This window comes from Anas acuta, chromosome Z (assembly GCF_963932015.1).
Source record: "Anas acuta chromosome Z, bAnaAcu1.1, whole genome shotgun sequence".
In the NCBI taxonomy this organism is placed as follows: domain Eukaryota; kingdom Metazoa; phylum Chordata; class Aves; order Anseriformes; family Anatidae; genus Anas; species Anas acuta.
Genome location: NC_089017.1, coordinates 5608230 through 5624235, shown reverse-complemented (window position 1 = coordinate 5624235; position 16006 = coordinate 5608230). Strand labels below are relative to the sequence as shown.

The 16006-nt window shown below is 41.2% G+C and overlaps 1 protein-coding gene across 6 annotated transcripts in view; it reads right to left on the bottom strand.

The window, feature by feature from the left end:
* The window catches only part of UNC13B (unc-13 homolog B), a 211783-nt gene that overhangs the window by 60206 nt on the left and 135571 nt on the right, over window positions 1-16006 (bottom strand). For all 6 annotated transcript variants that reach the window (XM_068666536.1, XM_068666537.1, XM_068666538.1 and 3 more), the window contains 5 exons: window positions 14729-14956; window positions 14297-14438; window positions 3811-3980; window positions 2852-2967; window positions 641-804 (listed from right to left, as the gene is read on the bottom strand). In XM_068666536.1, coding sequence (XP_068522637.1) covers window positions 641-804; window positions 2852-2967; window positions 3811-3980; window positions 14297-14438; window positions 14729-14956 — 820 coding nt within the window. The remainder of the gene's footprint in view (window positions 1-640; window positions 805-2851; window positions 2968-3810; window positions 3981-14296; window positions 14439-14728; window positions 14957-16006) is intronic.

Below are 16006 nucleotides of genomic sequence, written 5' to 3'. Positions count from 1 at the left end.
CTAATCCCAAATCCAACTGAAAGTACAGTGACAAGAAAAATGCTCTTGATGATCAAGAATTGCATGAGCATAGATTCAAACAGGACAAATTAGTGCTCCATTACTAAAGCTTCCTGTAAATCCCTCTAGCATCCCTCTAATTTCCTCTGACTGGGAGAACAGTGATTTCTCAAGACTGTATCAATAGCCACAACAAACCTGTAGGACAAACAGTTTCACAAAACCTCTTCCCTTTTCACATCACCAAAAATCTTCAGTGGGATTCTTTTTAATATCAGATTTTTCAAATAGAGATTTTAGACTCTTAAAACAAGAGTAAGCTATCAATAATAAAATACAATCATTTACACTCACAAAGTTGGTGTAATTCTTCAGAATTAATTTTAAAGATAAAGGTGCTCACACAAGCTGCCCAGATGGAGCCTAAATTCCAGCACTTCGTCAGACAAGAATTTCTTGACTTTGAGAAATCAGAGACTGAGACATGCAGTCACTCACTGTCTGCTCACAGTAAGCCCCTTAAGGAGTAGCTGTTAATGTTAATGTTAGCATTCCATTACCAAGACACTTCACCTTAACAGTCACATCAATTAGATAAAGCAAATTTCTGCATTAAAAGACAACACTAAATGCATCTTACGTCATGGCCTGGTATATTGATTCAATGCCGTAACGCATCGCAAATTCATCCACAATCTCTTGAGCTGTCTCATCAAAATACACCTTCCAGGCATCATCTCCTTTGGCATCAGGAATCTTCACCACTCCACTCCCTTGCACATCTGTGAGATGGTGAAAGAGGTTCTGAAATACAAAACAGGAAAGAAATTATATGCAAAGCTGCTGAAGCTGCCAAGTGAGTTTCATGACCAGCTTGGAATTGCCAAGAACGAGGCACTAACACACATTTCTTTGCTCTCCTCCCTCTTTCCTTCTCCCTACCCACTATGTATTTTTGTGCTTTGACTTGCTTTTCTTCTTGCATACTCCCAGCTGAATTTTTCCACACACATACCTACAACTTTAACCACCCAACATTGTGAATGATGCAGAGGAGTGCATCAATGCAATGAAGTCAGGCTAATTAGTTTCCTGAAACCTACACACTTCTGTCCTCAAAAGAATGACTTAACATGGACAAGCTATTTAATCCAGCTGAGGTAACAGCCCTGTATCAGCTTTGTAATTATTATTATACAGTGGAACAGTACATATATATTTTTTTAAAGGACGTCCTTAAAATCACCATTAACAACTGGACACTTGTGTTATTATTCATCATAACCTTTTGCCTTATCTAACACTGGAAAGCCTTTCAAGCTATTATTGCTGTGCAGAAATTGCAATTCAGTTCAGTGGGTTTCTCAGTAATCCTCAAATTTATGTCTCTTACAGATTTCATCAGCTTTTCAGACAGCTGGCTCCCTGGTAGTAAGGGATGCAAAAGTCTAATGATCTAATTAGGAGTTAGAAGACACTGCATTAAACAACTATTTTTCCTGATTAAATTATTCTAGCTGTAAATCATCTTCATTTTATGATGTACAAATGAAAGAAGGTGACACTTGAAAAGAGACATACTTCCAAAAATGAGCGGAAGCAAGTGATTACGCATCAGGATAAAAATGAAATGGATTATGAAGCAGAAGCAGTCACTGAATTAAAAAACAGCAAATTTATATTGAAGAACACAAAACACACTTCTAAAAGAAACTTGTGTTCACTTAAGCTTAGTCTGTCTCTTTCCCGGTAAAGCCAAAAGACACTGCAGGGATCATCACGCCCTTTGTCTGGAAAAATAAGTTGTTCCTGTAGCTGAACTTTCATCTGTGACACATCTGTCCTTTTCTAATCTGAATTTGCTTAAACTTCACTGGACCTTGTGATATCCTTATTTATAAGGTGAAAGAGGCTATTGCTACTCTTCCCTATTCAGGCACTTAAAGACTAATCCTGTCACATGCCTTCTCCTTGATAAACAGACTGAGCACCATGCATCTCTCAGACATTCTCATAAGTCTTTGAATTTCTCCCAACTTCTACAGCTCTGCCTGCCTGTCTTAGTCCATCTCAAGATAGATCAGTACCCAGCAACCACAGCTTATCTTCCATTCCCCAATAATTGTTCATAGCTACACACCAGTGGTACGAGGAATTTATACCAACAGTATCTGCACTGCTCACAGGCCAGAGTCAAAACCCTAACCCAAACAGAATTTACTCAAAAAGCAGCTAAGGTAGAAAATGTAACTTTTCATCATGCATCACAGACCAACTGTCCAGGTGGAAACTGCAATGATATAACTGCTCCTTGCTGCACGCAATACACAAGTGGTTCTGTTCACGATGTTCAGAGACAAGTAGCAGTAAAAAACACAGCATCTCCCATGGAAATGCTGTATATCTGGGATCCCAAAAGGAATGTGCAATGTTTAATTCTGAAACAGATCTGGTCTGTAGTTTGACATTTTAGAAGGCTTTCTCTAAAGAAAGACACAGGTATAGTACATGCTGAACACATCAGCTAAGGAAATTCCTAAGTTTCTTCATGTTATACTAGTGGGGGCTACGAGTTGGACCACTGTCTGATCACTGCCTGACAGCAGCACAGCTGTGGCAGTGGGACAGACTGAGCCAGCCAGCATTCAGCATGGGGGGGCGAGCCTAAAGCCTTCCTGGCCTTCTGTACAAATGCAGGTCTGATGATTCAGTGACTTTCCAGACCTGTGCAGCAGCAAAAAGAAGGCTCACCTAGGGCAAGAAGGAACATTCTAAGGAAATAGAGGTCAGAAAATTGTTTCTTTGACAGAAAGGAGGAACATAACATTGAATGAGCTGAACTGCTCCTTACCTCATGAAGGCAAGTGTATTGAATGTGATATGGAGCCACTTTCTCCTCGCCTTTGATCTCCACGTTGATTTGCAGACGAATAGCCCCAGACACTGCAGACTTATCCGTTCTTTTCTCTAGAAGGAAAAATCATCAACAATTACATAGATTTTTCACATTCAGAGCATAGGCATCTTTGGTGTGCCAACACTAACAGAAACTGCTGGAAGCTCAGGCTGAATTTATAATTAATAGAATCACAGAATCGTCTAGGTCAGAAGAGACCTCCAAGATCACCTAGTCCAACCTCTTCTTCATATTACCATGGAGAAAACTTTCTGACTTTTTTCTTTCAAAACATTAAAGACTAAGTAGATATCAGGAAATCACTGATACGATACACTCTAGATATGACACATCTAGCTAGAACAACATATACTTCTTTACAAATAAGCCAGCCCTTCTGAGAGCACATGCTATAGGGTCCCTGGGCTTTGATCCAGTCAGCTGAACTAGAACCACCAAGGACTGTACTGCAAACCTCTCTAGACAAAGACTCGTATGACAGCAAGCGATGGAGTTCAGTATATCACACACACAGCCAAGACAAGATTTTACCACGGCCACTTAGAAAATGCCAGCATGTCAAGAAGATGTTGCTCAGATCCCTTTTCTAAGGATACAGCTGACTGATGTGAAATTTGTTCTTTACTTCCAGCCCTGCTCCAAGCATTTACCCATTCTACTTTCCAGAGCCTAACAAGAGAAAAAACATCACTGTTCTGACAGGCTATACTCCTGAACTTCATTTTAACTGGGACAAAAGCCTTGCAGCTGCTCTGCAGCATCATCATGTCCCTTAAAATCATCTAGTCAAGCAGGCTTTTTTTTTTTTGTCCTTTCTTACAAACTGCCCAGATAGTTCTCACATGTTCCCAAACTGATACACGACATGTTTTCAGTCCCAAAGCCCCACTCACCAAGGTTGTACCACACATCCATTTCACCACTCAGTGTACGGACTTCAATGATTGTCTGTCCCAGGAAATCATCCGACTCGCGCTTCAGCCTCTGTTTGACACGAGACTTGATGTCGTCGTCTTCATCCCACACTCGCACCTTGATCCGGTCAGAGGAATTATGGCACTCACTGATAACAAGACAAATATAATATTGAAGACATTTCTACACTAAATGCTTTACAATCCCTTTGACCTGCCTGACTAACTACAGAGCAATGCATACACAAGATAAAAACAATTACTTTATTTAAAAGCACAGAATCCTATAGGAATCACACAATGTTTTTTTGGTGAACTCTGAATGTCCCTGTGATGTGTTAGATACTGCACTTCAGATGCACACTGAAGGAGAGTGCCCTGACCGCAGCCACCAACTTCAGACTTGCTAAGTGGCTGTGACTCCTCTGCTCTTCCTCACTCTCAGGAGCAGCTCCCCGAACCGGGGAATTCTTTTCACTGTTGCTGGTTTTGCTGTTAAGCTTGCAAAAGCTAGATGATCGCTAGGCTGGTAAACTCAGCCTGCACACTCCCCCCAAAAAAACACTGATAAGCATCACATTGCTTTCTCATAGCCCTCCCCATACACGATCTCCTGTTTGGCTGTATGTGTTGAAGGCTACTTCTGTTTACACTCATACAGTATCTAGGACTGCATGGTCAACACCTATGACAAACACTTTTCATTATCTTTTTTAATTAAAAAGATAAATAACCCAGGTGGAGATAGTTTTCTTATTTCAGAACAGTCACGAAGCAGTAGTGTGTTAATGTACAATACATTATATTCAGATCATACAAACATTACCTGTGCGTGGGATGAAAGGGTGGGATATATTAGTTGCAAAGTTGGTATTTAATTACTGGAATTGATTCTGTCTATTATTCACAGCTGAGACTGATACTTTCCCCGTGTCTTAGGCAGATCAGTAAAGAGATTTCCATTAAAAAAAAAGCATTGTACTGTTTGCTGAATCTGCACCTTTCACCCTAATGCACAGGCAGAATTTGCAGCCCCCTTTCTTTGTAGGTGCTCATACACCTTTTGTAGACACAAACAGGCTCCTGGATGTCAGAAGTGGGTAAAAAGACCTTATAATAAAAGCTGTGCTCATTTACAGGGCATGCAATACAATAAAGCAATCTGAATGCTCACATGAGACCATGACAAGGGTGATTACTCACCATAACCACTACAAATGTCTGCCCTCAAGGAAATAAAACCTATGAAAACAGGCAACTTCTGCTGAAGGCCTGTTTTCCAGCCTTTTTAACATTAACATGCTGCATCTGTTGCTAAGCAACAGGGAGAAGGAAGAAATGGGTCAGAAGAGATCTGCTAAACCCGGTCAATAGGATATGGCATGACTGGCATTTGCATGCTCCTTACCAAGAAATCATTTGGGATCTTATTGCCACTATTGTGATCCAGGGCTGCATAACAGAAAACCCTGCACCTTCTAGGGATTTTTCCAGTGAAGAGGGATATCTGGGAATTACTATCGTGAAAGTTAGTAGCAATTCTAGGCAGTTTTGATCACTGACAGAAAGCATCCTTGTTTCCTTCCTTCTCTGTAAAATCAAAGCTGTATTTAGAGATCAGAAGAAAGAAGGTTCAATGTTTCTTCCCTTCCTCCTTCTCAACTTCAAGGATGTTTTCCTCTGAGAAAAAACAAACAAACAAACAAAAACATGCAGCAAGAGTTCACAGGCAGGGAATGCTTGGACTGCTGCTTTCTGTAGCTCTCTAGTTTATCTGAGTGCATACCGGCAACACATCATAAGCACATGAAAGAAATCCTCTGTTCCTGACACAGTATACAAATGTACATCCTGGCAGTACCTTAAACGTTCAGAAGGACACATGTGCCTAAAAACACAGATCAGTACACAGTGGCATTTACAAAGCACCAACAAGTTAACTCCTGACTTCTTCAGACCTCACCTTCTGTCACTGCAGTTCTTTGTTAAGACAGCTTTGATCTTACTTGTCTTTACTACCAATGTTCAAAAACTTCCTCTTTCCTTTAGGAAAACGTTTACTGTTTAGACCTAAATCTACTTCAGGTTCCACATGCATTGTCCCATACTCTCCAAGTGCCTATCACCCTTCACTTGGGCTGCAACAGCATAACTCACTGCTAAGTGCCACAGCAGACTTTGCAGTAGCATTTGCTGAGCTACTGGAACTTCTACTTTACCACACTTCTATTGTTTTTAAGAGACCAGTCAATTCATATTCCTCATGCTGCTCCCATGCCAGCGAGAGCACCTTATCACTCACTTACAGCAGCTGAAAGACTTAGGCTGGTGGCTTACCTACAAAACATCTTCATCTAAGTCTGTAGGAACCACAGTCTTTTCTTTCAGTGAAGGAAGACAGTTGGGTCAACACTGGCTCACCTTTTACAGCACACCCCAAAACAGAACCACAAACATTGGCCAACTTGAGCTTAACTGATAGCAGGCTTTCTAGCTAATAAAAATAGCATCTGATTAGTGACAGCAACCCGGCTCCATCAGACTGTGGCTAACACATTCTGCTGCTAGAAACTTTCCCCTTCATTACTACAGGAGCTGGCAAGTTTCTAAAGATGCCTGCCCTACTTCTTCTACATTTTTGTGAAGAGTGGTTTCCTAACAATGTGTGCATACATGTGTCTGCCCAGTCTACCACACAGCCGAGCTCCCACAGCTTTTCCAAGAGGATGCAAAGAAAAAACTCTTTGAGACCTTGTCATAGGGAAGAAACTATCAAACGTGTTCATGCCCATTTCAGAGTGTGAGGAACTGGAAACCAGGTTCTCTTTGTTGTGTGACTCAGAAAATGACTTTTTCTTTTGTATCTACATTCTTCTGATGTTTGCAGTCGTGCCATTTTATGTTTAAAAAGGTTACTTTGATACTTCAGGGTATCAAAGAAACATTTTTAGGAAACAGCACACTGTATCTGCAAGAAAAAATTAAAATCATGAATTTCTTTCCATGGAGTTTCCTACCTAATGCCAGTAGTTGCAGGAGCAGTGGAACCAGCAGAGCCTGGTTCTGCTGACTTGCTCCCTATCCCACACGCTACCTCCAGCTCTTCTATCACATTCCCCCTTGGCCTTCCCCAGACTCAAACATATCCCCCCTGTGCTGTCAGTGCTCTGACATCTTCCCATGCCCAGCTATCAACTGGGCTGAGGGGAAACACAAAGTTGTTGTTACTTCTGATGCCTGTGCACAGTGCCATGCTGATACATGCACACTGATCAGTATATTGGTGGCTAAGCATAGAAGACAACTCCAGAATTTATGTTATAGTCTACCACAATGAAGTTAATAATTTGTATCCCTCTAATCTAGCTGAAACTTCTAGCAATCATTTTCTATGTTTTTTAATAACTTTGAGATCTCTGGCTGTCTATGAATGCTGGCCCAAACTGGCTAAGATGCTGGCTGAGGTCTGGGACAGAGTAATACATGTGCATCCTGTCCTCCAAAAAAGCAGGCAGAAAGTAAAAGAAACATCTAAAAATGACCCTAATATGTTCAAGTCAGTGATTTGTACTCTGATGTGGGGAAAAAATAAAAAGGCATTTGTGCTGAATTGGTTAATCAGTTGTTGCAGGATTCTTACTTCAGCTCCCACTGCTGGAATGCTAGAGGGACATGGCAACCCTCATGAGGGTGCAGGAACCTCGAAGGGTTGCAAGGTTATACCAGAAGACTTACAAAGTCTACACCCATAAAACTATGTCCAGCAGTTTACAAAACAAAGATATGAAAAAGGAACCCACAGTAAGGATAATAAGTTTAGAGTACAGAAAGTGCCAAAATAAAAAGCTGTATCCTTCTGACACTGCTAGTTCATATTAGTGAATCTACGGTCATGAAGAGAAAAAGAGTCTGGTAAATACCCATAAGGGTTTTTTTAATGCCCATTTGTGTCATATTGTAGTGGATTTATGTGGCAAGGGTTTGGTAGTGGGGGGCTGTAGGAGTAGCTTCTGTGAGAAGAATCCAGAAACTGCCCCATGTCAGATAAGGGCCTGTTTTCAGACGGTTCTGCTGCAGACCAAAGCCAAGCCAATAAGCTATACTGTTTGTGCCTCTGGGTGAGCAGATTTAAGGAAGAGAAAAAAAATGCTGTGCAACAGCAGCTGGGAGAGTGAGGAGTCAGAAGCAGCCCTGCAACCCCCAGGTGAGTGCAGCAGGAGGCAGGAGGTGCTCCAGGCAGGCAGCAGCAGTTCCTCTGCGGCCTGTGCAGAGGCCCCTGGTGGAGCAGGCTGTCCCCCTGCAGCCCATGGGTCCCACAGGGAGCAGATCTCCACGCTGCAGCCCCCCCATGGGTGGAGGAGCCCCCGCTGGAGCAGGTGGATGTGGCCTGGAGGAGGCTGCGGCCCATGGAGAGCCCCCGCAGGAGCAGGCCCCGGGCCGGAGCTGCAGCCCCTGGAGAGGAGCCCACGCAGGAGCAGGGGGTCTGGGGGGAGCTGCCTCTACCCATGGGGGACCCGTGCTGGAGCAGTTTGCTCCTGGGGGATGGACCCCGTGGGACGGAGCCGTGTGGGAGCAGTGCTTGGAGAGCTGCTGCCTGTGGGCAGCCCCCGCGGGCTCATTTTGGGAAGGACGGCATCCATGGGAGGGACCCCACGGGGAGCAGGGGCAGAGAGGGACCATGAGGGAGAGGGACAGACCGCAGCCCCCATTGCCCGTTCCCCTGCATTGCTTGGGAGGAGGAGGTGGAAGAGGGTGGATGGCGGGAAGGTGTTTTTAGTTTCTTTTGTTTCTCACTGCTCTAGCTTGTTATTAATAAGCAATAAATTTTATTAATCTCCTTACACTGAGTCTCTTTTGCCCATCATGATAATTGGTGAGTGATCTCCCTGCCATTATCTCAACCCGAGCCCTTTCCATCATATTTTCTTCCCCCTTTTCCTAGGAGGAGGGCGAGTGAGAGAGCTGTTGTGGTGGAACTTGGCTGCTGACCTGAGTAAAACCACCACGCACATCCACGTGGATATTTCTTTCCTATCAACTTCTCATCTCAAGAAAGGTATTATCAGGACGTTAACCCTGCAGGATACACCCAGACCTCAGTTTCACTCCATTAATACTGCCTTCAGACATAGATTGTCCATCTCTAAAATGCACTGTGTGGATTAGAGAGGTAAGAAGCCAACACAACCCTATCATTCAACACACCCATTTCACATGAAGATGTTTTCTTAAACTATATTGTTTTCTCATATTTTCTGCCTGAAGAACAGGAGAGCCCAGAGGCCCCAGTGCAATCATGACTCTGCTGTGTGCTTGGCAACTTACAGAGAGGAAGACAGCCTCTGCTTTGTAGAGCTGACAGGCTAATAAAGACAAAAAGCAAGAAGCAGATACAGCAAGAACAAACGACTGAAGTGAGGTAGCAGAGGTATCAACAATATTTTGCAGATTTAAAAGTAGGTCAAGTCAAGCCCAGATTTAAGTAGTTTCGTTGTGCTTTGATATTAAAAAAAATATTTATGGTTCAAAGAGTCTAGCGAATATTTATATAGCCATGTTCTATGAGCAGTTTCCCTTCTGCACAATTGCAGATGCAGCCCTCAAGAAGGGCCTGTAAAGTTTCACAGTCTGGTGCAGAGAATATTTTATGCAGTGGTAGAGGACAGACAAAAAGGGCAGAGCAGCTTGCAGAAGTAGGGGATGAGAGTGCAGGAGGTGGGAAAATGTACAGGACAGAAGAACAGATCAGCAGAACTTTAGGACCTGCAAACATTTTAGCTTCTGAGGAGCAAAGTGCCAAAAAAAATCAAAATGGTTTTCTGGAAAATCAAAAAAAATAGTTACAGTAATCAGTATGAGAAGCCCACAAAGAGTTGTAACTACATACACTTCAGGAAATAAGTCTTCAGGAAATGGTCTGGCTTTAAAAGCAGGAAGATTTGGGTGTGGTTCAAATGAAAGTGTCTAGAAATGGCAGCATCCAACTGGGAGGTCTGCTGTGGCCAGCCTCAATGGGAACAGATAACAAAACTTTTCAGGTCAGATGAATTTTTAAATGATACCAAGGCTCTTTAGTCAGGGAGAAAAAAAAGACAGCAAAAAATACACTGAAAGCAAAATCAGAGTGGTAAGAGAACAAGGCTAAAATCCTTAGCAGTTTATAAGTTAAGCACAACAGCACAAGAATATGCCGTGAGATCCAGCTGTTGCTGTCTAAGAACAAAGAAATGAATTTTCTGTTCTTAGTTGCATGAAGCTTGTTAACAAGTACAATCATTTTGCCGTTACCCAATGCTACAACACTGGCTGCACAAATTAATCATGCAGCTCTTCTAACTACAAAGAGCAGATAAAGTGATTCTAAGCTTTACATCCTTAGCTATATTAACACAGCTTCCCAAAAGGTGCTTGCCACGGGGCATCAATTTTAATTCAAATATAAATTTCACATTGGTCACTGAGCAGGGAAACAAGCAGTATTTCATCAGAGTGCCATTTTCAGCATCTGCAGTACCTAGAGAATAAAGAAAGCAAGACAACCAAATGGTCCCTGCCACGCAATGAACAGAGGAGGCTGAGGATTCAGAGTTCCAGTGACATTTACAAACATGGTGGTCTCCAAAGGTAAAGACTAAAAAACAACACTGAAACAATCTCATATAACCACAGAGATTACTGAAAGATGCTGAGCTTGATAACAAGCTCAGCAGGTGAAAGGAAAATTGAGCAACCAAATGGAACCTTTTGGGTGACAACGCAGTGGTTAGCTATGCAAAAGCACCATTCCCAAAGGATTAACAGGAATGTATATCATCTGTGGCTCTGCATGTCCTAGTAAAATATTGGTTATCTGCTAGCAGGAGGCACCACATTTACTTTAACTGAGTTAGTCTTCTGTAGTAAGAGAATAAACTTGCCTCTTGCAAACTGCCCACTGACAATGCAATCTGTTCCAGGCAATGATTTCACACCCACCATTAAGGCCTTGTGCACAGATATATTCAGACAATACAACTTCAAGGGGATTTTACTTTAAAATGAGGGAGTCATTTTGTGCCTAGGCCAAGAAACCTAGCAAAGCCCCGTTTGCATCCAGTAACTTCTAGTGCTCATCATTTAAGACTGCGTTCCTTCCTAAAAAAAATAAATAAAAAATGGTATGGACAGCAAATCTGTAGCTGAGCCCACAATTCTTCTATTAAAATGGAACTCTTAAAACCTGTCTACCATTCTAACTTGTTCAAATAGATGCTCAGTCTCAGCCTTTACAAAGAAAGATTACTAGAAAGCCAGTATTTTCCACCTATAGTCCAAATTATGTCTAAATGGAGAATTAAAGCCTTGTCTTAATTGCACTGGAGATTACAAAAATATCTTCCCTCTCACATTACTGGGCTGTTTCCTAGGGAAATGAGTTCATAACAAATTTATTTTCAAAGGTTCTGCATTTCAACACACTGTGTGAAAAATTACCAGCTAGATGGAGAAGAGATCTCCAAACTAGCTACCATTCTTGGAAAGTCTGCAGCCACATGTCTTTTATGTACCCATCGAACCAGACAACTCAGAACCAACTGAAGATAGGATACATACTGCTTTCTGTCCAGAGTTAAGGGCAAGAGAGGCTGAGGGCATCGAAGGTAAGTCTAGAGGGCAAATGAAGAAGAATACCTACTAGCCTGCTCAACATAGCTATAAGGAAAGGGATCTGGGATTATAACAAAATAGGAATAGAATGTAAAGCCAAGGGAAGCACAATTCATTAGTGCTTGCTGATACAACTTTTTTTTTTTTTTTTTTTTTTTTTTTACTTGCAGCAATGTCTGGAGTCTCCTATCAAGCTTCATCCTGCCAGACACCATACATGGGGAGTCTCTGCATCAAGCCTGCAACTCCTTGAACTGAGCAGAAAGATCAGCTCCTTGTATTTTCATAGGTGTTCAAACTTAATTGAAAGGCAAGTTCTCTGTAACATGTTTCCTAAAGGTAAGGATGAAAATATACAAAAAGATGATTTTCAGAAAGAAACAAGACACCTGCCTGGTGACGAACATGCTCTAAGAACTGGTCATTAATCTAAGCAGAAGCCCAAGTGACATAGCCTAGTAATGACCTAAATAGTGCTTATAATGAAAACCCAAAGTCTTTTCAACCTTGTCTTTTTCTAAAATACAGTTCTAAATTTGGACTTCCAAATTGGGTCAGAACTACCACAACATCTCCTTAAATATGGCTTTAAGTTAATGTACTTTTCCATCCACCACTGTAAATAAGCACAGAGAAGCTATTTCAAATAGTTATTGCAGCCTTAAAGTTTTTAAAACTTGTTTAAGCTGCTTTTAATAAACTTTACTGAGTCTGTGGAAATTATTGTATTGCTCAGCTGTATGCAATCTGCCTCAGCTTATGTCATGGATTACAATAACACTATGACAACTGATACACACATGTTTTTGATTCCATAACCAACCTTTGAAACTATGGTGGAATTGTGATCCCATAAAAGACACTGGGCACCTAATGAACACCAGCTGCAAACAAATCTGTCCAACAAGCCAAGCAGTAGAGGAACAGCAATTACTAACCTATACAATACTGACCTAAACTCTACTTGTGTATCTTGCACCCACTGAAATATTTTAGTGTTCTGAACATCTGACTTCTCATACGTCTGCTGCTAGGTAGGCTCTTAAAAACTACCCTACCATCTTTCTCCCACTATAACAAGTTAACTTAACTATAAAAAAAACACATGCACCCTCAACCCTCAAAATTGAGCACCTCAATTGTCGTAGCAATCTCTTGTAAAAAAGCTTGGTAAGTAATGGGTATTGTTGTCATGCATATGCGGATTTAACTTTCCATTGGGTTACAGAGGGTAGAAGATTTCAGCAATTTTTAGAGTAGTAAGCTCTAAAAAAATGACCCACACATGGAGGAAAAAAAAAAGGCATGTAAAAAGACTGGCACTGCACACACTTTTAAATGATTCTCCTCATCCAGCATATGTTGAGCTTTGACATCAACCAATAAAACAGCACACGGATGCCAGTACTGAGTGATCTCCTGCATTTGATCTGGATACAGTCATCAATTCATTTACCTCTTCCTGCTATTCCAAGGCAATTAAAACAACCACCTAGACATAGATAAGATTCAAAGTAGCATCAACTCTAATGCCCAGCAGCATATTATCTGCTGAATCATAGACACAGATAAAATCTAAACAGCAGCACTGTTAAAACTGTGACATTTATCACGTTGTGCTATCTATCTTTAAACATAGTATTTGTTGAAGCTCCTAAAATTAGAAGGGAACACACTGCAAATACCATGGTAACTACTTGGCATGGTAAATCAAGGTCCTTAAGGCTCCCACACAGACTTACTGCTATTGTGACTAGAGTTAACCAAATGGCATCTAAGCATACTTACTACTTACCAAGAGGTTCCATTACTTTGGATTAAAGTAAGAATAAACTTAATACATAAATAAAAACCCAAGAACTTACTCTCTCAAAATAGCACTGAGATTTTTCTGATGTTAATGAGGAGCTCAAAACTACTTTAAAATAATTTTGTTTGGACTGTGCATTTTAAAGACAAAATTAGATTGATATAAGCTTGATTATAATATATAATTTCAGCTTGCAGAGAGCTCACTTCAAGCACAAGGGAAAAACAAGGAGGGGGAAAAAAGAGAAGAAATAAAGATGTCTGGGGTTGAAAGAGATCATCTAGAATCTTCAGAAACTACTTACCCAGTAGATTTCACATCTCCCTTTTGTGTTGTATTGTGTTCAATGATAAATTGAGGGTAGTGTTTACTTATTCAATAAAAGCAGGATAGAATAATACATTCTTCAGTCTTTTGAGCATATTTGATACTTTAAAAAAATGTGCCTCCAGCCTTTCTTTTCAATACAGACATGGATACATTGCTCATCTTGAAAGCAGATAATCCCTCAAGTTATTGTTACATTGATTTTCCTGAACTAAAGGGGGAGATGGCAGTGTTGCAGACAAGTGACAAACAAATAGCTACCTTTAACCTGTGTTGGTCAAACACCAATCACAGCAGCAGGTCACAGAAAGTTTGCTCAGCCTTTTACACAAACTTCACTCTTTTATATTCCAAAGAATTTTGAAACTACTTCTATTATACAGGAACAAAAGTCACCAAGTTAAAGATTTTCCTTTCTTTATCTTTCTCTAGAAACATTAACGTAAGAACGCTCACAGAGCAGACAATTTATCTATATAAAAGCAAGAAAGATGAAGTGGACAAGCGTGCACTACGTACATTATTACAGACATCAACCCTCCAGATGGGCACACAATGTCAAGCAGAAATGAAACCTTCATACACTACAGGCAGTGTGGGACTGCATGTTGACAAAGATGGCATAACTGTCAAAGTACAGATCATACGAAGAGGGCCAAGAGTCCTTGTAAGAGTACTTACAAATAAAACTTCTCTTCCCAAACAGGGTTAAGATTCCCAAAAATTGTTTTTGTCCTCTTCTTTGTTTTACCAACTTGAACAGTTACATATGGATCGCTGGAACCAGTCTTGTCTTTGGCTTGCAGACCCTGAGCACACATCACTGGAAGGAAAACAGAAGGGTTATTACAACCATTCACCAATAATTCTGTGTTCGCACACCATATGAAGCAGCAAATCAGCCTGGCCAAAGAAAGAGGAATATCACTCATAAGAGTTTTTTCTGATGAGCCTCAGCTCATGGCACATTACAACACCTGGGGCAGGAGCATCTCCACCTGCCACCTGTGCACTGAGCAGAGAGAGGGAAGCCTGCTCTCTCTAGTTTCACAACTTTTCCTTACCTTAGGGCCCCAAGCAAGAATGAGTGAACCTGTGCCTCCCTTCACTCACCTGTGATTGTGATCTTTGCTGACCATTTTGAGGTGCCATCAAGAACGCTCTGCTTCACCGTCTTCATCTGCTGAGCATGTGTCAACTTGCTCTCACAGAACACATCTCTAATCAAGTCAAAGATCTCTGGCTTGTTTCGTTCACGGATTTTCATTCGATCTTTCATGGCCATGATGAAATTCTGGGTTCTGTCTTCAGCTCCATGCTTTGAGCTCTTCTCTGCTGCTCCTGTGCATCAGGAAGTAAACAATGCTCATCAGAAACAGGCAAACACATCAAGTCATGCTTCACTGAATAGGTGGCAGGATCAAAGTCAGGGGTTACTCTCCACATTATGCCTCTTGCTCTTGGTACTTACAGTCAGACCCTCCATTTCAACATACATGAAAGAAAACTTGGACCACAAAGAGCTGGAATGTAATGGAAGGGGAATGTCCAGATTCTTCTTTATAGAAGAATTTCTGGGACGATATTGCTCTCCTGAAAACAGGCTCAAGTCCAACACCATTGCCGTTGAGAAAGACCTAGAAATGAAGTTTACTGTACAGCAGACATCAGCATGCCCCCTCTTCTCATCATTTTGCTTTAACAGGGGCCTCTGATCACTTGCATACCTCATACAAATTTTAAAAGTTAATTTAATTATGAGATAAGAATGCTCCCACAGTCAACTATTCCCTATTCAATTCTGACAGACATGTTTGCTGTCAGAACCCAAGCACAGACAGTTGTGTCAGATGTGAGGAATGAGTCAATAAAACTGACATGAGCTAACAGGGCAGACAAACCAGGGTGTGAATTGAAATACAGGAATCAGACTCCACACCCTCTTTCTACATGCAGTCTGCATTTAAGGGATTTCAAGTTATGACCTTAAATCAGACACGGTTAAACCAAGACAAAAGTCCTGTGAACACATTCAGACATTATTTCAGTTTAGTTTAATATGCTTTTGCATGCTTGTTTTTTCTCAGATACTTTATATTAAGCCTTGTCCTAGAAAAATGACCTTCCCCAGCTGTTCACCAAATACTGAATGAATTACCTTAAAAATGTGATATAAGCATGAGCAAGCCTGTGTAACGGCAGCCATCAATCACAAAGATACCCAAAAATTGTTTTCCTCTGGATCAAGAGCACAACTATGGTATCTGGAACACCTTAACACAAGACTTTACTATTTTGCATACGAAGACAGTTTCAGCATTTAATGACCAAGAAGAACAAACTTCTGTGAATGCACCCTCATAAAGGACCCCCAGCAGTACATCATAACAG